At 37.5% G+C, this 25,040-nt stretch overlaps 1 protein-coding gene across 3 annotated transcripts in view; it reads right to left on the reverse strand.

Annotated features, from left to right (window-relative positions):
• Window positions 1–21,109: 21,109 nt before the first annotated feature.
• The window catches only part of LOC109088377 (zinc finger and BTB domain-containing protein 20-like), a 54,411-nt gene continuing 50,480 nt past the window's right edge, over window positions 21,110–25,040 (reverse strand). For all 3 annotated transcript variants that reach the window (XM_042757101.1, XM_042757099.1, XM_042757100.1), the window contains exon 4: window positions 21,110–22,745. In XM_042757101.1, coding sequence (XP_042613035.1) covers window positions 22,189–22,745 — 557 coding nt within the window. In that variant the 3' untranslated portion in view covers window positions 21,110–22,188. The remainder of the gene's footprint in view (window positions 22,746–25,040) is intronic.

Consider the following 25,040-nt stretch of genomic DNA (forward strand, 5'->3'; position numbering starts at 1 on the left):
TCATCAGCCAAACAGCATCTGGTGGATGGCTACCTATGGTCAGCAAAAGAGCAATTTCCTTGTTCTCTGGGTTTTACACACACACACGGCACTCATGAACATCGTCACCACAACAGCCAGGTGTCAAACATTTGCACCAGAACCTGATCGGATATACAACTGTACTGCCTCCTCACGTTCGTATGCACCATGTCTGTTGTATGGATCAGACATGACATGACAAGATATGACACGTCACTGACTTACTTAACAACAGACCAAAGGAACAAGATAAGTGCACTGCACCACTGTTAATTTTGTAATTACATTTTGATTTAGTTTTAGTAATAGTCTTTTGACTAAAATGCCATTTAGTTTTAGTCATATTTTAGTAATCTGAATTGCTTTATTTTTTTATTCTCGTTTTACAGTAGTCAACTAAAATCTAATGGGTTTAGTTAAATTGTAATGCATTAAGCATTTATCTAAAATTTCCAAACTCAATATATATTCCTGGAGAAAACCTGTTAATATGAATGATATTATGATATTATGCAGTATAAACACACATTTAACTGCTGTGACACATAACATGTCTTTATTTAGCTTAAAATTAAATAAAACCAATAATAATAATAATAATAAAAGTTATTTTTCAAGAACTTGTGTGTAATATAATAGAAAATCCTGATTGCATAACAGCACAGAAGGTGGCGATATGCTCAAAGATTGCAACACGCCATAAAACCAAGAAGAAGAAGAAGGGCCAATGTGCAATGGTCATGGACTTTTATGCCTTGTCCAAATACCCACACTTGCGGTCTTTGCACTTGATCACTTGACTACTTATATGACGTATTTCTTATATTTGGCCCAAGTGTTCAAGTAAGATTAAGAACACAAGTGTGTGTACAACTTTTCATTACCTGATAAGACACACTTTAATTTCTGGAGCTTCTAATTAAGTGATAAAAAGCAGTTGCAAATGATGTACAAAACATATATAGGCTACTCACCTTTGCAACAATAAAATGTGTAGCACTTTGTTTTACTACCAAATTATATGTAATATCTAATTATTATTAATATTTAACTTACATTGGAAAGGTTTCCGTGACCTCTCACGATCTTGGCAAAAAGTCTCACGATTTATTTCCACAACATGATGCATGATGGGATACACTAAGCCTTGAATACCACTCTGGAGCGGTATTCGAGATAGTGTGGATTTGGTGTGCGTTAAGGGCACTGCGCTTTGACGTTTTTAAGATATGGACAGTCTGGCACACTTACTTCCTGTCGCGTGCATGCGCTCTTGAGTGGCCAAGACCGCAAGTGTGGGTATTTGGACAAGGCATTAGATTTTGTTTTCCCTCGTTCCTGTCTTGTTTTGTTTCTTAACGCAGGGTGCATCTCAATCAGCTCCCTAGCTCCCGAGCTCATGAATCAGTATATCATGTACATGAATTCGGTCACTGGTAAGTTGGTTACTCAATTTCCAGTTACATGACTATGTACAACGTCAACGGACAACATTATAGAATGTCATTGCTGGAATTAATCAACAACAGACAGGACCGATCTCTTTTTGATATTATTTTTTATTCTCTTTAAACACATCTTTCTGTTACATGTTCTTACAACATTTTAGCCGAATATTAATTATAAATATTAACTAGATGTGATTATTACCTGTCGAACAATGTGTGTTTATGTTGTTATACTAAAAAAACGGTTTCTTTTCAAATCTTCTATTGCGTATCATTATATATGTTGAGTTGTCTCATGTGGATTATGTTTCGCGCTTAAGAAATGTGATGTAATTTCCAGTAAGGGAACATAGTGAGCACCTATGCTCCCTGGTTTTTACGGTGCATTTTTGGATTTTTCAGGGAGTGAACGTTCCAGTGCACTGGAAGGATTTTGCGATTGAGACAGCCCTTAAAATGGCCAGCTTGATCAGTGCCCTGACTACCAGGTGTGTGAGCCAGCAACATCACCCGTCCCAGAGGGAGTACTAGTGGAGATTGAGGGCCTGGAGGGAAGCCCTGCCTATACTCCCACCACTGAGGGTGAGCTGCAACTGGCCACTGGACCATATTATGAGGAACTAATGGACATGTATATGGAGGATTTAATTGACTTGTTTGGAGAGATTGTTCTCAGTTCCCCTGAACCTCCTGTGTTTCCTGAATCTCCTATGTCTCTGCTGGTTCTGTCCTGCTCTCCTACGTCTCCTGAGCTCCCTATGAATCCTAAGATCCCACCCAACCTCCCTCTCCCACCTCCTCTCTTAAAATCAGCAAGTTCCTCAGCTCTGTCTCCACTGGTTCCTATCAGTCCCTCAGCTCACCCTCAGTCAGCACCATTTGAGCACTCTGATCCACTTTGGGACTTCCAGTCTCCAGCTTCGCCTAAGCGTGAGGATCCCCTGTCTCTGCCTCCAGCCTCCACTCCCGTACTCCACCTCGCTCCTCTTGACTCCTAGCTCCCTCAACTCCACCATGGCTCCTCCTTCCATTGACCCTGCCCTGGGGCCTTATCCTGGCTGGTCTCTGGACCAACACCTTGCTCCTCCTGCTCCTGGCTCCTCCCTCCGTCTTTTCCACCATGGTTCCTCCCACCATCATCTTCTCCCAGTCCCTGCCTTTCTCTTGTTCCATGCCCTCCTCCAGAGCCCCTGCCCTCCCTCTTCAGTTAGACTTCTTTAGGCAGCAAGGATCCGCCTTCCGGGAGGGGGGTGAACTGTAATATCATGGACTTTTAGTTTGTGCTTTTCCCTGTTCATGTCTTGCTTTGTTTCTTAACTTTGTTTTCCGTGCTCCATTGGATGTGGTTCTGTTGAGACCACTGTTGCTGAGCCTGGGCGCCTGGATAACACTTCTCAGCCCATTACTCTGGCTTCCAATTCTCTAGGTGCCCGCTTAAGTAATGTGGCATTCTATTTATCTCAGCCTGTCCCTCCAGTCAAAATGAAGAAGGGGTTTTACAGCTTTTACATTCTTATCAATCCTTCCTCAGCACAGGCCATTTCTATGGTTTGCCTTCAAGGGGCAGGGATATGAGTACAAGGTCCTCCCCTTCAGGTTGTCCTTGTCTCCTCTGCCCTTTCCCCCTTGAGGTAAGCAGGCATTCATTTCCTCAACTACTTCAATGACTGGCTAATGTTAACTCACTTGTGAGAGTTGTCATGTGCATACAGGGACATGGTCCATGAGCACCTAGCCTAATTGGGACTTCAGGTCAACTGGGAGAAGATCAAGCTCTCCCCTGTCCAATGCATCCCTTTTCTTGGTGTAGAGCTGGACTTTGTCAAAAAGAAGACCGTGCTCATTCCCTATAAAATATTTCCAGAGGCTTCCAGGACACATGGAATCCTCAGCCATGGTAACGTTGTTTGGGTTGATGCAAATAAGACCACTTCAGCACTAGCCCAATCCCAAGATGTGCATGGTACAGTGACACACATTGTGTGGCCATCATGTTAGGTTGTCACCAAGTATTCAGCCCTTGAACAGACCTTTCATATCTACAGTTCCCCTAGAACAAGTGTCCAGATGTATTGTCTTACACACATGACTGTGTGTCTTCCCACAGCTCCACATCTATTATCAAATTTGCTGATGATACTGTGGTTCTGGGCCTCATTTCCAACAATAATGAAGCCGCATACTTGGATGAGGTAGAGAAACTCACATCATGGTGCCAGGACAATTGTCTCTCTCTGAATGTGAGTAAAACTAAAGAGCTGATTGTGAACTTCAGGAAGAGACAGCAGCGGCCCTATACTTCTCTTATGATCAGCGGGACCCCTGTGGAGAGGGTGAGGAGCTTCAAGTACCTTGGTGTAAACATCTCCGAGGACCTGACTTGGACTTCACACATCCAAACTCAGGTTAATAAAGCGAGGCAAAGACTGTACCATCTGCTACAGGTGAGGAAATTCAGGGTTTCACCAGCCATCCTGAAAACTTTTTTATTCAGGGGCCATAGAAAGTGTATTGTCTCAGTGTATCTCAGTGTGGTATGGGAACAGCTCCAGTCATGACTGCAAAGCCCTGCAGAGAGTTGTCCACCTAGCTGAGCGCATCTCAGGGTCTGCTCTCCCCTCTCTGCAGGACATCTACCTCAAACGCTGCAAAAGCAGAGCTGTTAAAATCATTAAGGACTCTAACTACCCTGATAAATGTCTTTTCATTTTACTGCCATCTGGTAAGCGCTTCTGTAGCCTGATGGCAAAAACTGAGAGATTTAGGAGGAGCTTCTTCCCCCAGGCCATCAGGCTCATAAACTCTAACTCAGTCTCTTAACTTCTACATGACTTCACTTAATTATCAGTAAGATACTTAACATACTGACATAGTCACTAGCACACAGCATTTTCTATAATTTTTTATTTACTTTTTTTACTACCTCTATTGCTGCTATGTAAATACCCTGTACAACCTGTTTGCACATTCTTCTCTTGTACATTCCTGCTCATCTTAATATTTATTAAGTCTACAGTATACTGTCCTGCAAATTTTATTTTATAAGCATTTTATTTTATTCTTCCATACCATATTTATATATAATTTTCTTGTGTTTGTATTCTTTAATAATTGCACTGTCCATGGAGCGGACCTGACCTACATTTCACTGCTGGTCATATGCTCTCCATATAACTATGTATGTGACAAATAAAAATTTTGAATCTTGATTCAACAGATGCCTCCAAGACAGGCTAGGACACTTTATACAATGGGTGTGCAGCCTCAGATTCCTTCTACTCTGGCACATCAACTGCCTTGAGTTTTTGGCCCTGTAATATTCAAGTTTTGTCCCGCCCTCACTGCTTGTTCCCTCTACTCTGTTGTGTGTTTAACTTGCTTCCCTTTTAAATATTAATAAAAAAGAAACGGAAAATAAACAAATTTGTTTTGTTTGATCTGAGTTTAATTCAATGTAATGAAGAACATGGACATGAAGGAGAAGCTTTTCAGAACATAGAAATACAGAAAAACAATCAGAACAGTCAGAAATAGGCTAATAATTTTGCAGTGAAACAAAATAATAATAAACGTGGATTTCTCATGTGGTCAAACAGAAAAGCATTTGGCCTACTGCTTAAGATTGTGTGTTAGCCTTTTTTGCCTTTAGCAATGTCCAAACATTGAACATAAATTATCCTTATTTCTCAATAAATAAAAATAGGCCAATTTTCAATATTTAGCTAACTAAATAAACATAAACTGAGTTAACTAAAAAACAAATGCAGGCCTATTTAATGTGTCCTTGCAGGAATATCATATCATTCCCTGATAAGGGCTTCAGATTAATGCGTATCTGCTCGACCATCTCTCAGGACCCGAAGTGGGACAATCACATTGACTCCATTGTTAAAAAGGCCCAACAAAGGTTGTACTTCCTTTGCCAGCTGAGGAAGTTCAACCTGCCACAGGAGCTGCTGAAACAGTTCTACTCAGCCATCATTGAGTCTGTTCTGTGTACTTCAATAACTGTCTGGTTTGGTTCAGCTACAAAATCAGACATCAGAAGGCTACAGAGAATGGTTCGGACTGCTGAAAGGATTATTGGTGCTCCCCTGCCCACCCTTCAAGAAATGTATACATCCAGAGTGAGGAAAAGGGCTCAGAAAATCACTCTGGATCCCTCTCCTCCAAGTAACCCCATCTTTGAACTTTTGCCATCTGGCCGGCGCTTCAGAGCCACAAATACCAGGACAGTCAGGCACAAGAACAGTTTTTTCCCCCAGACAATCTACCTCATGAACAGTTAAATGTTCCCCACTTATGCAATAATAAAAATGTGCAATATTTATTTGTTACCCCTCCATCCTAGTACATCCCTGCATCTCACTCTATTCTATTCCATTATCATCTATAGCACAACTGTTTATACAATTTATTTATTTGCAATTATTTTTTTTCTGTGTGTTGTTGTCTCTATGTACTGGAAGCTTATGTCACTAAAACAAATTCCTTGTATGCGCAAGCATACTTGGCAATAAAGCTCTTTCTGATTCTGAGTATGGGACCGCAAATACTGAAAGCTCTCTCTGATGGTGCGCTGGAAGCTGGAATACAAAGTACATGGCGTGTTAATTTGCTAAATCTTGGAAATTCTTGACATCATCTTTTCCACCACTGGAGGACATCCTTGGGCCTGTGTGCTTCTGATCCATCCAACCTGACCTTTAAATATCCAGCTATTTCAGAATCGATTGACACGTCGCTGTCCATGGTATCATCCACATCCTCCCATTCCGCAAAGTCTTGAAAAGCAGAATGTTTTGCTGGTGGCAGTAGGTTTTCCTCTCTGTTTTCATAAAACCCCAACTAATTAACTAGAACTTTGACTGCATGAAACATAGCTTGTATTTCATTATCATCAATCATCTTTAACTGACGCATTTTGGTGCCAAACTTTTCGGCGACATTAGTTTGTCCAGACGTTGCACACAAGTTGATGCAATTTCAGTGAGAATGCAGGCAGTCATGGCTGCCTAGCAGTGGTTTCTTAGTTTTACGGACCACGGCAGAACTAGAAATGCACTCAAGGTTGTATTGTATGACTCCAAGTCATTGGTTGCGTCTTTGAATGGCTTCAAAAATGTCACCAGGGTTTTAAGAATATATTTGTTGATGCACCCTACTTTGTCATACTGTTTATTTTCCAACAGGATTGTTGCAATATCGTCATACTGTTGAAACACGGAATCTAGGTTTTCGAAATTAGAACTCCATCTTGTTTCCACTGACTGCTTTAGAGACTTAGCTTCACTTGCAGGGCCAGAATGTTTGAAATAAGTGACTAGATTTTTCAAGTCTTTCAGAAGGTGGCCAACTTCAGGTGTTTTGTCCATCATAGTGGACGAGAATGCATGTGAAAGAATGATGTTGAATATGTGCTACAGTTCAGTCTTGTGAAACCGTGGAGAGCTGCAATCATGTTCGCTCCTCTGTCAGTGACAAAGACAAGTTTCTTTCCCTGTGAACTAACTATTCCAAATACTCTTGAGATTTTGAAATAGTTAAGCTTGAATGTTTTCACCGGTTTATGAAATGCCTGCATCGAATGGTGTTGCAAAAAGCACCTTTGACATCAAGTCGTAATTTGCATCTATGTAAAAAAAAACAAAAAAAAAACAAGGAAAAATCCCATATGCTAATTAGATGCGTTTCCATTAAGTTGTTCGCACGGCTGACTGTGGTATTGGTAACCTAGTAACCAACAGTAAACAAGGCAAGCATAATGGAGACAGGACTGCAATTAGTAGCGATTGGGCAAGTTTTAAATGTCCTAGCAGTGCAGCTTGCAATTGCTAAAAATAATGCTATGCACAGAAGATGAAATTCAGAAAAGCAAGGGCATTAAGATGACGTTGAGACCCATACATACGGGAAAGACAACGTCAGCAGGTTTTTTGGGAGTTTGTAGTGACCATACATTTTACGCCCAACCTGTGGCTATGACATTTCAGAATGTCAGAGGGCACATTTGAAATGTTATGCAACATTATTGGTCCATCCGTTGCGCCAGCTGAATTCCCTGGACAACGTCCGATCGCAACAAAAAAACTAATTGCCATTGCGTTGTACAAGTTGGCCAGCTGTGTTGAATACAGAGTTGTCGGAGAGACATTCAGCGTGAGCAAAACCACCGTTTACTGCTGTGTCTATGCCATATGCAGGGCTATATGGTTTAAGATGTTAAACCAATTCATCAAATTACCCGACTTGCCTGAGATGCAGCCAATAACGCACTGCAACTTAATGGCACACCTTGTACCGCAGTGTACGGCGCACTGGATGGGACCCATACCCCGATAATTCCCCCATCAGATAGATACCAGGATTATGTGAATCGGAAAGGGTGGCCCTCCATAGTCCTACAAGCGCTTGTGGATGATCAGTATCAAATCAGAGATATTTGTGTTGGATCACCCAGCAGTGTGCATGACGCTGCTGTTTTCAGCACCTCCAATTTGTTCTGGCAGGCTTATGATTCCAAATTCCAGTTCCATTTGGTTACCTCTAGTACACTTAAAAATCCAATGTGATGCTATTATTGTAGACATTTTGTTTTTACTCCTGTCTGTTGATTTGTGGAACTGAAATTTATATTTGTAGCTTATTACCTTTGTAGCACATCAGCACCCAATATTTGTAGGTTGTACCTGTGCATATGACAAATAACTCTGACTTTCAACAGATTTCCTGAGAGACACCCCCAAGCCAGTGTAGATGTAGAGGGCATGAGAGTGTCTCTACTCATAGCTGGAGACCCAGCTTACCCATTACTCCCATGGCTTATGAAAGGGTTCTCCGGTCCCAACCTTTCACAGGAGGAAGAAGCTTTTAATGTTCAGCTCAGTGCTATTCGGGTTAAAGTTGAGCACACATTTGGCCACTTTAAGGCAAGATGGCGTATTCTTGTCAAGTGGTCAGATGTGCACCACTCTTTAATGCCCACGGTTGGGGCTGCATGTTGTGTAATACACATTATGTGGGAGAAAGAGAAGCAACACTGCCCACCTGCCTACCTGGACCCCCCTGTAAACCCCCAACCTCAGTCACCTCATAAACCGTACAATGATCAACCGAACGGAGAGGCACAGGAAATCAGGAATGCCCTAGTCCGTCATGTGGCAAACAGTCTTTGTTTGGCAACTCCCTAAACCTACAAGGACATGTAGCCATTCATCTCTGAGTACATTCTGCATTCTTTGTAAGGGTTTAATTTTTTCCTTTTCTTTTTTTTTTTTTTTTTTTTTTTTCTGTTTGGATTAAAAAATGTAAGATATGCCTTGTAACCTTGTAAGATCTGTAGCATTAAGCGATCCACCTGTGTCATGCTCTACAGACATTTTGCCTTGGTATGGGCCTATAGCCTACACCACGCAATGTTAGCTTCCGACCTTGCACCTGTAAATCGTTTTTATTTTTAGTCATTATTGTTGCTTTTGTGCAGTAGATCTCGCTAGATAGTAGATGCTATAGCTCTGGCTTATGCCGCAGTTGACTTGCAATGCCCTATAGGTGTGAGGGCCCATTCCACCAGAGGAATGGCCTCCTCCTGGGCGTGGTCCAGTGGGATCTCTATTGGGGAGATTTAGGAGGTCAACAGCTGATCATCGCCATCTACCTTCGCTAGATTTTACAATTTGGATGTCCCTGCCCTGCAGGCATGGATATTATCTGCTTAAATCTACCCATTCCCCCTTTAGTGGAAAAGGGCTATGTTAAGTAGAGCTTAGATTAATGACTCGGGTCTCTTCTGTGGCTCAGGCTTACTAGTCTAGGTTTACTAGCTTACTTACCCTCTAGTGAGTGCTACTGAGTTGGGCTTGTAAAGCAGGATTAGTTTTGCATCTGCTCATAGCATGGCACTGCTGGATGCATTCCCCTAGCGTCACCAACGCAACGAGAGTGACTGTTTGATAGGGAACACTCCAGTGACTAACGTAAACTTGGTTTCCTTAGATAAGTGAACAAGCGTTGCGTAACTGGCGCTCTGAGATGGCTTATTTAGCCACAGTGATGCAAGGCATGTTCCTTTGTCTGAGGGATCCAAGGTTATGTTGGTAACCGGAACGTTAGTTGATTCTGATGTGTTTATTTAGGGTTGGATCTAAGCTCTCTGGATCATGGTTGTCCAGGAATGGAACTGAATAGTCCTGATTTATAGACCAGCTATCATCTTGTCCTTCCATTGTAATCAATTATATCAGAATTTAAAATCCTGTCTTACTTATTGACCTCATATATTGCCATGTTGTTTGTATAGCTTACCCGAGTATGCGGGTGGGGTCTTGATAAATTTATAGTGTTTTTAAATTTTTAAAGTGCTTGTCGGTGTGTGTGTGTGCGTGTGCATGTGCATGTGCATGTGAGAGATATTGTAAACACTTAAGCTGTGGCTCTGATCAGTTTGGATCAGCTCTGAAAATGTAAAGTTGCATCATTAGGCAATACACTTACATTGTCCAATCAAAACAAAAATCCAACATTCCTGCAATTATAGAATTCAGTACATAATGAAATGACGTGAATGTCATCAATGTCAAATGTCAATTCTGAGTATATGGTCAATATTGTAAATGTTACTGTGTGTACTTTAAAACTTACTGCTTTTCTTGACAAAATGTTCTTAATGAACATCTTTCTCCGATGACCTCTCTGATGGGCCTCTGGATCGAATCCTTTCCATAGCAGTCTATTCTGCTTTGTGTTGATGAAAAAATATTTATGAAAACCTGTATAATAGTAATACATATATATGAAACAGTGGTTCAGTATTATAGATTGTGACTTTACTGTAACAATTTTACTTAGGAAAACCGAGAATACTTGATAAATATATACTTGAGAAACACGCAAATGAAATATAACTTAAGACTATTATGTGTTAGTTGTATTTTCTTCTGTTGATATGGACATTGATATTTGAACAAAATCCACCAGAGGCTGTGTTACAGAATTTTCTTATCTTAAGATTTGATTTATATATATTTTATATATACATATATATATATATATATATATATATATATATATATATATATATATATATATATATATATATATATATATATATATATATATATATATATATATATATATTTTTTTTTTTTTTTATAAAAAAAAAAAAAAAAAAAAAAAAAAAAAAAAAAAAGACAGAGAGAGAAAAGTTTATGGTATCTAAAGGGAATAGGTTACTGATTTAGGATGTTTCTATAATCCCGCCACAGGTCCAGAAATAAAAACACAAATCGTTCCATTCTTTAATGTACAGGAAAGTACTATTTTTTTATTCCTTCATATTCAAACTTCACAAACAGAGTGAACTTACAATACCTCAGAGAGTGAAAATTACAAAAAAAGGTGCTGGTAACATTTACAAAAAAATCATCCTTACTTTGCAACAATCAGTTATTCTTCCACTCTTTTTTTTTTTTTTTTTTAGTCTTTTGCATTAAGGCTTAATACTTCTGTATAAAGTATATGCAAGTCTTCACAGTTTTTCGAAAAAAGTCACAATATTATGTAACATAATGAAGCTTTTACGGCTATTTTCTGTTTAATAACAAATACACATCACTGGTAAATATACGTGAAAATACAGGGCTTACTGTAAAATGGCAAGTAATGATACTGTTTGCTGATTTTTTTTTTCTAAACACATTTGTAAGAAAGGTTACATGAGATACCACTGAAATAACTGAAGCAGAAGGAAAAGAAAAAAAAGTCATAATAAACATACAAATAAGGGAGATCGCCTCCAAACTTTGGCACATCCCTTTAAATATTTTCACAAAATATATAAGGTTTTATTTTTCTTTCAAATCATATGCATGGAAGTATAGCAAAACTGGCATAAAGTGAAATCATGCTGTGTAGTAAGGTGCTAAATTAGAGATATTACAAGGCCTGTCTGTTCCAGACAGGTGAGAATAAGGTGCATTTGTAAGACTGAAAAGCATGTAGGCCTTTTTTTTAGGTTTCAATGAACAAAACAGAAATAAATTACAAATGCAACACAAACTTACTTAGTTCAAAACAGCACAAAAGAACCAATAATAACATGACCAATAGTCTTGAGGCGACCTCGTGAACTCATGCACTCCCACTGATTCAGAGAAATGTGTGACAGTCTTTTCCACAGACATGTTAAATACTCTAATATCGTATGGTATGCAATATTATATTTCTTTGTATGCGCATTATGGAATATGTCACTGCAAGACACGATGACGTGGTGGGATGATTTGATGAAAATGAAACAGAACGAAGCAGAGATACTATTCCGGGGATTTCCTAAGCTGCACTAGTTTAGAAGTAAAAAGACACGAGCGCTATCCCTAGAACTTACCAAGGCTCACCCTCATGCATACTGCTAAAGTGACGCAACAAGCTTGCTCAAATAACCAACATCACGAAAGCAATTTGGTTTTAGTGCAAACACAACTGGCTGGCTTCAGCTTCTTCATAAAAACAAGCTCACCAAGAAGATTACATGAAGGCACATACTTATGCTTCCTCTAACACTCAACATATTGAGACAAACTGCAACACCTTTCAATAACACCACGAAGCAGTTTTAACAGGAAAGCCACTATTTCCAGAAAAACCAAAAACCATCACTACGTATAATTGCTAGAAGTTATTACTGATCACCTATAGTTAGGCATAGGAAACCGTTGACGTTCCAGTTTGAAATCACGCTTTCTTCTTTTATGGATTATGACTTTAAGTAGGTTTTGAGTGTGGATTTCACGGCAAAAAGGAAAAGAACCGTTCTGAGAGGACCGACAAAACATCCCTCTCTGAAATCCCAGAAAAGTCCCAGAAACACGGCAGTACTGACAAAGTGTTTTTAAAAGATCAACTCATTTAATAACAAGAAGCAATAAGTATATGTTTGCACTCAACGGAAGGTCTCCGACTCTCACATCTCTCCCCAGAGTCAAGCAAGTTGGCCTATATGGATATGAAACACCACAAAAAGAAGTGTCTTCATGTTTCTGGGACAGCCTTCTTCTTTTCCTCGGAGCTTGTAAAAGAAATGTTCAGAACAATCGCAAGAGGATACAGGAAGCATATCATTTAATGTACCTAGAACTCGGACATGTTATATGTGTTTTCTTTATCAGCATTTCTACCCAACTTTACAGCCTCAGCATCACTACACATCTCCATTGTTGTATCTGTATAAACAAATAATGCAAACGTCTTTTTAAAAAAAGACACAAAATAGCATCTTTAAAGAGCACAGAAAGCCTTCGCTGTTATATGTGGTTGGTTCGTGTTTATGTTAAGTGTTCTATTGCTATTTATCGAAGAAGACTTAGAATCATTTTAGTGCAAAATTCTTTTCTGGTTTGATAAGTGGTCAATGAGGATTGCTACAGGGATCAACTGTGGTTTATGCTTAGTGGTTTCTCTCAGGTGTTGTATTCGCTGAAGTGGTTTGCTTTTGACATTTTATCATGCAATAACTTTGCCGAGGGGTTTTCTTTACAATTCTTAAATTTTCCTAGATTTTGTAGAATGATTGGGGAAAATTCAGGGTGATTAAAAACTGGTGTTTTCCCTACAAACTGTGAATTTAGAGACAGTTGAATGTAGACAACCCCGTGTAAGAAATCTGTGTGCTGTGCTGCTTTGTGTTCATGAAAGCCCTATACAAATCAAATTACTATTTGACTTGGCTTGACTGATGTCTCACAAATTTGTAAAAATTATTGTAGTCCAGTGTCTGACATATAAAAATAAATGATAAAATGGCCTTGTGCACACTCTAAAAAACCTTATTTTATATCTCTAAACAGCAGGTATTATAAAGCAAACAAACTTTTTCACAACGATAATAGAAATTGGACAAAGTAACTTTAAACACAAATTAAAATGACAACTGCAGATTTAGATTTTACGGTTGCTTGAATACTGTAAGATGTTTAATACCTTTACTACAACAGCTCCACATTCACTCAGTTTGAATGCTTCAATATGAAATTTGTGAAAATAAATTATGTGCTAGTGCAAGAATAAAACAAGGCTTAAGATATGGCTTTAAATAGTGAAAAATACCAAATCTTTTTGAAAACTGTTAGGTTTCTATGTAGTCACCTTAACATTTTTATAGCACAAAAACAGGGATGAAAGTCTTCCTAATGGGTATCTGGACCAACAGAGCTAAAAACGTTAGTAGAAATAAGCTATTTTACTACATTGTTTATTTGTCAAGGGGTAAAATCCAAATATTCACATGACACTTTACTTTTTTACACTGATTATATGATATCACAATATGTTAAAAAAGAAAAATGGGAATTTGGTCCTTAAAGATAAAATGGTGATACTAATCTCTCACGTACTTCTATGTTGATTTATGCAAAAAGAATCCATTACTAATTGTATTTAATATTTCATTTGATGTTGGTAAATTAGTTTGAGCCGTTCTATAAATGTCAGCTTTTGGTAAATGAAACGGTTACATGCAAACACCAGAAATAAAACGCTTGGTCCATGCTGACAAATAACATGTGGATCTAAACATCCACTGCAAGAAGCAGAGCAGCTGAAATAATGAAGAAAGAAAAATATGAGGATAAACACACATCAGTTTATCTTGCATCAGTGCAATTGATTTCATGTTTGATGTTACAGAAGCAAATCATATTTACTGAAGAACTAACTTTTACAAATCGAAAACTGATTAAAGGAGTCACTGTGGAATCAAAAGACAAGTTATCATAGCACATAATGAGAAATGATGCACATATCTCAGAAGTATGATCAAATTTCAGTATGTTTCTTTGACAGAATTCTTTGGTGTTAACATAAACTCAGCTTGTCTGACTTAACTTTTTTCAGAGTCCAAGATGAAATATAAACATTAAAACAAATGAATTACGTTCAAATGACTTTCGGAGCTTTGGACTATTCAATTGGTTTGCTTTGTGTTGCTCAAACAATAGCACATTTGGTACAATAAGAATGGTTAAAATAAAGGTTAGAACATTAAAGGATAAAGTAAAAAAAAACAAAACAAGGGAACTATGCCAAACTGATTGTGATATTATGCAAAGTTTCCCAAAGCATTTTTAAATAAAAAATGTTTTGTTGTAGACAAACTGTATTTGAATAGAACTGAGCGGCCCCAAACATCTGAGTGCAAAGGAGCAGTTGAATTACAGCATTTCCATGTTAAAATCTGAAAAACTTTACATTTTTGTGACGACAGGTCTATAAACATGGTCTTTTTTTCCTTGCGTTATGCACATTTTATGTTGTTATGTCTACATTTCTAAGCAGTAAAATGCTTAAAGAAAATACATTGAAGGAGGGTGAAAAAGCTCACTAGATTTAAGCCACTGAGACAATTTAGAGGAGTGTTTTAGCGTATGATGATACTAAATTCAGATCAAAATGACAGATAAGAATGGTATTAGAATGAGTGCTTACCAAACGTGTAGTGTCTAAACAGCTAGTATGAAGTCTTTTCTTGTGTGTTGAATAAATGCGGGGAAATCTAAGCATCCACTGTGATCTTGGGTCAATCTAATAGACTACATCAAATAACCACTAAATCAAATGGAGAGATTTGCTCTTCTGCTGGACTGAAATCCTGTTTTGTTTAATGGTGAACTTTGTGAAACAGGTCATTTTAAGAGATGTTATTAAAGAGGTCCTTATACTGTATCTCTAGCTATCTGTTTGTTACACTAAGGCATTTGCCAAAGAATACATGTGAATATGCCTATTTTGGTATATAATCAATCGATTCAAATTTTCACGAAAGTACCTGTTATCATGAAATGATCTGAAAACATTTTGTAGACACGTGGTGGAAGTTTACTAATGTGTCTAATCATAGAAACATTTATTCTTGAATTTAATCCAACCGGGTGAATGCGACATCAGATTATCGTCCATACGAAAAGTTTATTTGTTTAGGAAATTTAGAGTCTGGAACTGTAGTAGCAGAACAAAACCTGTTTCATAAATTGATGTTTAGTTGATTAATAGTTTGATTAATTATACAGAAACACACTGTTACTGGTGAACTGAGGTGTAATGTGTCAACTAACAGGGCAGATTGATGCTTCTGCGTGTATGCACTGGTTGTGGAAGATAGAGAAAGCACAAAACATGTAGCTCACAAACATGTAGTCCATTCCTTGCCGGCCCTCAAATACAATCCACTGAGTACTTTTTGCAAATGGCCTTGTTGCAAACTGTGGGTGTCCCAAAAAGCATGCAGACTATCCGCTCCCTTAATCCAAATCCCTACTAGGCTCATTACGGGAGATGAACCTCCAGGTTTCAGTGGCCCAGAAAAAGCGATCCTCAACATGCAAATGACATGAGCACGCTTGTGTTTCCATGCACATCATGTTTTAAAACTGTGTAGTCAGCATTATTATTAAAAGTATGCCTTATGTGATTAGTAAAGAAACTGCAGTATCTGAAATATCATATATATATTTATATATATGATTCATCTAAAGATATTTTACGTTTGCTTGCTTCTCCTGTTAAAATCTGCATTGTACTTTGTCCTGTAAATATATGTATAATCTTCTATTGTTTCTGAAAAACAAACGAACAAACTCTGTAGTCATAAATAGAGTAAATGCTTTGTCTTTGGATTTGAGCCTATGATACAAGCAGAAGAATATCATATAATCCATAGTGAATACCATTCAGAGCTGTAACGCAGAAAGAGAAGTGTGTAATCACAAGCATGCTTACATATCTAACCTCTGGCGGGAATCAAAAAAAAAAAAAAAAAAAAGATTAAATAAATTTGGTATTGAACATATCGTATAGTTGTCTACTGACTACAAAGATTAAAACGGTATTCATTTTCTCTCTTATATTCTTTAAAAAACTGTCTGTAGTTTACAGAGTAGTCTGTATAAGCTCGCCCTTACACAGCAAATCTTATCACACAACAACAATGACCTCTTTTCACATAAACCATCGCAATATCGATTACGGTACACACTATATTGTGTTGATTATGTATCACAACGACTGCTCAAAAGCATACAGCATTAACATCTTCGAAAGGAAAAATTCAGCATCTATAGGAAAGAACCGAGAGGAAGAGAGGAAGAAGAGGAAATAGAGTAGGAAGAACATTTTTTTTTTTTTTAGTTTTAGTTTTGTACACATACATAAACGTCCAATAAAATGCATACTGAAAATGCAGACTTTTCAATAGGGCATTTAAAATACGCGACTTATAAAATTCTAAAGGCAGGTTTGAAAAATATGAAATGAAATTAATACATATGCAAATTTTTTTTATTATTATTATTATTAATCATTTTAACAGGGGCACTTTGGACACAATATAACACTGTATATTGTAGTAAAAAATAAGCTTCATTTTGGTGATTTCAGGGGTTAAAACATAATAAAACACCCTTACTTATTAGTGGTCCTTAAATGACTTTTTGTGACATTTGAGATCTATTTTTGTCATTATTATTGCTGGTAGTCCTCATGCTTGCCTCGACAAAACTATGTGTGTGTTTCGTTTTAGGCAGTGGATATTGTTTTGTTTTTACTGTTTTGTGAAGCATTATTATTACAGAATAAAAATAACAGTGTTATCGTGAGCTTCATTAAGCTTGGATCTGTAAAAAGAGGCACTTCATCATCATTTTTTTTTTCTTCTACAAAGGAGAGGCATTGTAAAGCTCCACATGTACAGTGTTAGGTGTTGTTTTGGTTACAGTACTGTCTGCTGTAGATGCTGATGAAGACATGGATACTCTAGCTTGTCGTGATTTAGTTTTGTGTTTGTTCGTTCGAAGAAGAAAACACCTTTTCGATGCAGCGATGTTAGATTGCGCCGCCTGAATCGGACTAAAGTATTTGAGTGGGGCTTTATCATAGGATGCATGATATAGTTTGTATGTTATGGAAAAGCTTAGTCTCTGAGCGTACAACACAACTGTTCTGAGTAATATTCACTCTAAACCTCTTTCGCTCCTACTTAAACATTGGTGATGTTTTCCAAGGTCTCTTCTGTGCCCACAAGCCTATACTCTAGGAATAGATATTCTTTATAAATTAAGTACCTTTGTTAGAAAGCAAGGAGAAAAGAAGGTGGTAGTCCTACAACAAAAACTCACTGTAATAGCAAAGAGAAGGCTGTATCTATTCTGTACACTGAAGAAAATTAATATGTATTGTAAAATTACAATTTTAAGCAGAAAACAAAAATAAAAGCTAACTCTACATTTATGAACTGTAAATATATATATATATATATACTGTAAGTAATGTAAAAAGTCTATCTGAACTAGCCATAGAAGTGATCGTCATAGTGCTTTTCGGTGTCCAGTCTAGATGCAATGGATAGTAGACTACGACATTTATGACATTTTTTACACTTTCACAAACTACACAATGTTGGCTAAACAAAGTCTCTGTGAAATAGAACGTCTTTTTTTTGTTTTGTTTTGTTTTGTTTTGTGTTGCTGTTGTTGTTTTTCCTTTTTACATATGAACAAACACAGAGTAACAGTAATATCGGACATTAAAGCCTCATAGCACTCACTTCAACACAGCTTGTATATATATGAAGCCTGATACTAGGACCGGTGACGCTGTTGCCTTCATGCATGGTTAAAACGCATGGTTCGATACCGAAATGAGAAGAGAAGTCAGCTGTTTGCATGAAGCTATATGTACTTCATAAATCCAATACTGTATTGCAAGGTTGCCTTCTCTGCCCTTCTCTTGAATATAAATCCTGTTGTGTGAAATGAACGCTAGAAATTGCAACAGCACCTTCACAAGCAATAGTGCATTTGGTCGCTTGAGTCAAACATGATTAAGGCTATCTGTAAAGAGACACAGCTGATGGCCAATACAAGTCCACCCCCAAAACGGATGTTATTTGAACAATACACCTTATCCAGCAAACTATTTGGAAGTGATATTGATTTCTCTGCTCTCTGGTGGCGCTCATTAAGTGCTTTAATGTGTAGAAATGTGAATGTTTCTGCAGGCCTGACTTTTCTTTTAGAGACATGTGTGACCCTGGAGCACAAAAGCAGTCTTAAGTCGCAGGGATATATTTAAAGATATTTAATGGGGTATATAAATATATCAAAAATTAATTTTTGATTAGTAACATGCATTGCTAAGAACTTCATTTGCACAATTTTTTAAGGTGATTTTCTCAGTATTACATTTTTTGCACCCTCAGATTCCAGATTTTCAGATATTTGTATCTCAGCTAAATATTGTTCTATCCTAGCAAACCATACATCAATGGAAAGCTATTTATTCAGCTTTCAGATGATGTATAAATCTCAATTTCAAAAAATTGACCCTTCTGACTGGTTTTGTGCTCCAGGGTCACATATATGTTCCGGTATAACGTTTCTGTGAATTGCTGCAGATTAAATTCACATGGACGGTTCCTGAATCGTAAAAAAATGACATTTCTAATTCAAAAATAAACTGGATTATCTACTGGACTATATCAAGTGCGACCACAACGATTCAGAACCGACAAAACTATAACAGCAAGACCGAATGTAACCAAAGGAACATTCTTCTTCTTCTCAGTTCGCTACCAAACAACACAACTGTCAAAATGGTACACCGAGCTGAAATAAAACAATACGTAGATCCGACAAGTATGCTTGTCTAAGGCAGCACCTCAGACCGATACAACACAGCCTGTGGCCAAACTTTGCAGCATAATTGAGTTAAAAAGTGTTTGGTCTGAAAGCACTGGAGAACGATACAGAATCATCGTATTGGGTTAGGCCAGATCATATTATTCAGACTTAAAGCAAGGGCCTTAACAGCATGACGTTCCTCGTGTTATTTACTGTAGTAATTGTTCTTGAGAAAGTTACCAAATGTACTCCTAAGTATGTAAGATAACATGTTGTCACTGTTGCCGTACCTGTACTGCATATTGCAAAGGAAGCCCTACAGTTCAGGCATCACAAATTGTACATAGAGACATACCAGAGGGACACACACACACACACACACACACACACACACACACATGCTCATACAAACACATACAGACATGTGCTTGATCCCTAGACAGCACTAAAAAGCTTTGCACAAAGACCCTCTTGTAGAAACGTACTTGTTCTAAAAGACATGTATCATATATTTAGTCATACACTACGAATATTTTTTTGTGGTTTTATGGTTTTGATGTTTTTTTTTTTTTTTTTTTTTTTTTTTTTAGTTTGGTATGAATGAGAGGAAAACGGAGCATTTGCTTCAATGAATTAACTGCGTTGGGATAGTGTTGGGATGGGGATGGAAGTGGTGTACATCGTTAGGATCGGACAGGGATAAGCTCACAATGCTTTAAATATAAATAAAGAGGAGAAGAACAAAAAATGCTTGCATAAAGAGCACAAAGTAAATACAACAGCAAGTGATGATAACACAGCCAAGAATAATGTAATCATCTAATCAAAAAAAGGAACAAAGCTATTCAAACACAAGTGGTTTATGTATGGTTATATTTTTGATAAAAAAAAAAAAAAAAGATTATCTCTAAAAACTAGAACATCTCTGGTAACAGTAGTGCACTTATTGGTTTAAGCAGTGCAACATATATGCAAGAAAACAATGCAGTCCTCTTATCAAGCTTTTAAGAAAAGATATTTCCTTTATAAACAATGAAAAGAAAATCATAGAATTTAATTTCTTAAGTAAAACAATTCGATGCTTAAGCACAGGATTTTGAAGTAAATGTGCAAAGTAGCACTGTTTTTCAAACCTACAACTTCCAAAAAGGAAAAGGTCTAAATAAATTGTCATCATTTTAACTACACTTCCAAGGTGTGTCTTATCTCAGATAAGTGAGCAAAGTTGCCAGATTGCAGTTGCACGGCGGATGAGTCTTTTTATATCGATAAAATACGTGTATAACAAAGCCAAATATGAACACAGAGCTTCTGAGTGACGTAACACCAAAAACACAACCTTTTCAACTCACTTCCGAAATACACACACGATGTCTAGATATCGGTAAAACTGGGAATGTTTCTTATTGTTTGGAGAGTTTTCTCCCTGTGGTATATTAAAGAAGAATGACCGTGTTGATTTTATTGTGGTTCAGTAGATGTTTTTTCTGTTGCCTTGTTCTGTATGTCCCATCAGGCAAAAACCAGGACGGCTGTTTGAGCCACTAGGTGGGGCTTTAGGAACAGGAGTAGTGCATTTTAGTCACCCCACCGGCCCAAACAACTGAGTCACAGCAGTCGCCGCTAACAGGACATACATCATTTTTATGCATTTAGGAGGCTATTTCTGTCCAGTTCACTTTGATCTCATCTAGCCCACAGCTCCAAATAGCTTAACGTTTACCACGGTCACTGAGAAATAATAATAATTAGAGAAATATCCACACATAATGTGGGATTCTACAGCTGATAACAGTCTCAAAGTGAGCACGTGAGGAGCAGCAATTCACTTGGATTTCGGGCCTGTTTGCATACTAAAATCTGCCATTTTCCTTTTTCTTTTCTTTTTTTCCAAAAATAAAAAAGAGAACCATGGAGCAAATTGAAAAGAATAAATCAGCTTCTCGAAACTTTATATCACATTTAGTCGTTTTGAAGCGGAGGAGGTCAACTAACAGTCGTCTTATTAGTGGCAGTGTATGCAAAACGAATTGGAAATTATTATTAACGGCATTCAAAGGTTTTGCTCGAATACTGTCATTGATATATATATATATATATATTTTTTTTTTGTAAACTTGACCTGAACCATCAAATAACTAAAAGTGTGTCGGGAGAAAAGGAAAATGTCTTAATTATAATCGTCATTCATTCATCTAGCCACTCAAAAATTCCCATTTTAGTACAGTTAGTATAACTGGCTTGTACCTTGACAACATCAACATCATAATCCCTCAATGCCATAATAATAAATAAAAACCCAGTGTCAAATCGGAACAACTCTCCTATGCTTATCGCACATAAAAAGGCAAACATGTGACCATCGTTATTTTAGGACGAATCTAGAGCCAAATCTGTTTTTTTAATTTCCTTTCCTTTCCTTTCTTTCTTTTTTTTTTTTTTTAATCTATACCACAGTAAGCTTGGACGCTTATAGTGTCCAATACGGTCTACATGGGAAAAGATCTACAAGTTTAAAAAATTCACTGCAATATTTAATTTTGTGCACACACGCACGCTCACATGCACAAATACACAGACGTACAAAATACCTCTACCATATATAAGTGTGTATAAGTAGTTTGTGCGTGTGAGTGCATGCATGGGTTTTGTGTATTTGTGTTGGTGGGTATGTCTGAGTGTGTGCGCGCATGTGAATTTTTTTTTCTTGTGTGTTCTTTCGCAGGCCTTTCGGTAGTGTTCAACACATAAATCAGTATTTAAGGAAAGCATACATTTAGAGGCCAGTAGTATGGATCCAGCCAGTGGATCATCATCCAACTACACAGCCTTAAGGCCACCATCTTTTTTTATTCTTTAAGAATAGCAAGGACAAAAAAAAAAAAAAAAAAAAAAGAAAGAAAAGAAATTAAACGCTTATTTTTTTTCTAGAAAACTTAATGTGCCAGTGTCTATACTCATTACTCTTCATGCCCCAATATAAGAAAAGAAAAAAAAATCTAGTGCCGTTTTCTGAATCATTTCATTCTTTTTCATGTTTTTTTTATTTGTACTTATCCGTCGGAGACATGCTTGCGCATGTGGTCATTGAAGTGCTCGATTTGGTCAAACTTGACAGGGCACACGGAGCACATGTAGGTGGTCCCCTCCTGGCAGCTTGCTTCCGCAGCGACGCTCACTCCGGTGCTTCCGACTCCGCCCCCGACTCCACCCCCGGCACCGCCCACTCCCACCGGCATGGCGAGAGCCACCACTCCTGCTCCCGGCTCGGGAACAGCCATCGGCACCGGGATGGACGCGGGGCCTCCGGCGCTCCCTGCGGCACTGACCCCGGAGACCCCGGAGACTCCGGTCTCGGAGCTGTGCAGGGCCATGTGGCGCTCCAGCAGGGTCTTGTGGGAGAACTTCTTCTTGCAGATGTAGCACTCGTAGGACTTCTCTCCACGGTGCAGGCGCATGTGGACGTTGAGCGAGCTCTTCTGGGTGAAGCGTTTGTTGCAGATGCTGCACTGGTACGCTCGGACACCTGTGTGTGTGACCATGTGTTTGATGAGATAATCCTTCAGCGAGAACGAACGCCAGCAGATACTGCACTGGTGCGGCTTTTCACCTGAAAGAGCACAGAGCACAAAGATTTCACCAAAGCCTCCTGCATAAAGCACTGTCCCATCACAGATCATGCTATTATAGATCCAGGCAGCAAAGCTGAGCAGGTTCTTCTTTGTGACTTCTCATTTTTGTGACTGCATGGTGAAAAGTTACCATATTTTGCATGCAGGTGATTATGAAATGGACTATGGTTGCAATGCGACAGCTACAGACCTGAAATTTGACACATACATGTACTTCTTTATTAGGAACGAATATGCTTCTTGATTGCATAATGTCTATGTTTTGGTTTTTGATAACACCTTTTTAAAAAATACTCAATTTGGCATGCTATTCTCTGTGCTTACCATTCTAAAAGGTAAAATAATAATAATAATAAAAAAGGTTGTTCCTCATTCTTGCTTTCAACTGTAACTTTTGCTGAAAAGTTGAACTTTGCGTGCAGGTTACTAACTACTTGCTAAATGTATTAATTTAAATTATGGAATTAATTAGTGCTGTGGTTGCCTAGCAACAGCAATGTAAAATTTCGAAATCTAAAAAGGCCAGCACAGCCAACACGCTTAAGCTACACTGAAATTTCACAGACGTTCCTCTTCTTATCCAAAACACATCAGATTATTTTGAAAAAGCTAAAGTTAGATTAAAGGTTTGTAGTCAGTTATCATTATTACAGTCAGGAATGACATGTAAAGCTTGCGAGGTGGTAATTTCTACTGAAAATTGATTGGATTAGATACAGAGAATTAATTAGAAATAACTGCAACTGTACCATACATTTGCAGAGCATACAAAAGACGTTAGTGGAAAACAAGAAAAGTCCATTTTAAAACATTAGTAGAAAAAAAAGAGAGAATTATGATAGAAAAGTACAAATCACAAGAAAGTAAGTGTGTATTGGTGTAAAAGTTCCTTTTTGAAACGAGTAAATCCTGTGCCAGTTTCACCAAATGATGGTATAAATTACAGTAAAGAAATTTTTTTTATCTCAGTAAACTACATATAAAGTGAAATATAAACTTGTTAAAAATATTGGAAACTCTGCAGTATAAATCATTCCCTTCGAAGGCCATACCTGGCCAGTTATTTCCATATTTATGTTTTTAGCAGCCTCAATCTTCTAGGTCACAGGCAATAACATCTGACAATCTTATGTCATATTCTGCATGATAAAAGCTCCTGTGACTCAATTATGGCAGCATGTTTGAAGACATCCGATTGTTTTAATAAACATATAAGAATACACAGAATTGTTTTTGGCCTGAAGACAGACCATAATTGCATAGTAATCTACTTCAGGAGATCACAGAGTCAAATCTAATTATCTTACTAAACTTAACGTTGCCATACTTGAATGCTCTTTTGAAGGCAGGATATATTACTGTGCACTTCAGAACTGTTTCGTCACAAGAGAAGGGTTCAGAATATGCCCTGCTAATAAATAGTTTGAAAAATCAGTCTCCTGAAGAGATGACTTCTACTGTAGAATCTCATCTCGGCTTCTAACAAGTGGACATGTCACTTGTTGCTCAAAGATGTGCTGAACGTTGGTTTGGATAAAAAGCACCTTTCTAAAATGTCAATGATTTTGAGGCATGTCAAAAAAAAAAAGTGCAGACTTTTTCATAAAACCAGATCGCACCTGCTTATATGCATGGACACAGCTGGAACTAACATGTATTTGGTAAACAGCTCAAGTACATTCTGTGTACAGCTAAGCCTGAGGGAAAGGTTTAGTTGATTTTGTATCTCAAAGCCCAATAACTGAAGAATCATATCAATAATTTTGAGGTCCTGATGGATGTCACACTGCTGAAATGGACTGGGTTGCTTATAATATAATACCTAATCCACAGAGGACAGCCAACAAGGACACTTCACAATCAGTGCTGTCAAACGACTGACATGCATCCAAAACAAAAGTTTTGTTTACATAATATATATGTGTGTGTACCGTGTATATTTATTATGTATATATAAAAATACACACACATGCATGCATATATTTGAGAAAAATATGTTTTATATATATACAAAATATTAATATTTATATATAATATATGAATTATGTACATGTAAATATTTTTTAAAATATATACATGTATGTTTTTGTATTTGTATACACGACCGCTCAAAATTTTGGGATCAGAAAGGTTTTTTGATGTTTTTTACAGAAGTCTCAATTTCAAAAAGGCTACATTTATTTGATCAAAAATACAGGAAAAATGTAATATTATTATGATGTAAAATAACAATTTTCTATTTTAATATACATTAAAATATAATTTATTTCTGT

This window comes from Cyprinus carpio, chromosome A5 (assembly GCF_018340385.1).
Source record: "Cyprinus carpio isolate SPL01 chromosome A5, ASM1834038v1, whole genome shotgun sequence".
Classification (NCBI taxonomy): domain Eukaryota; kingdom Metazoa; phylum Chordata; class Actinopteri; order Cypriniformes; family Cyprinidae; genus Cyprinus; species Cyprinus carpio.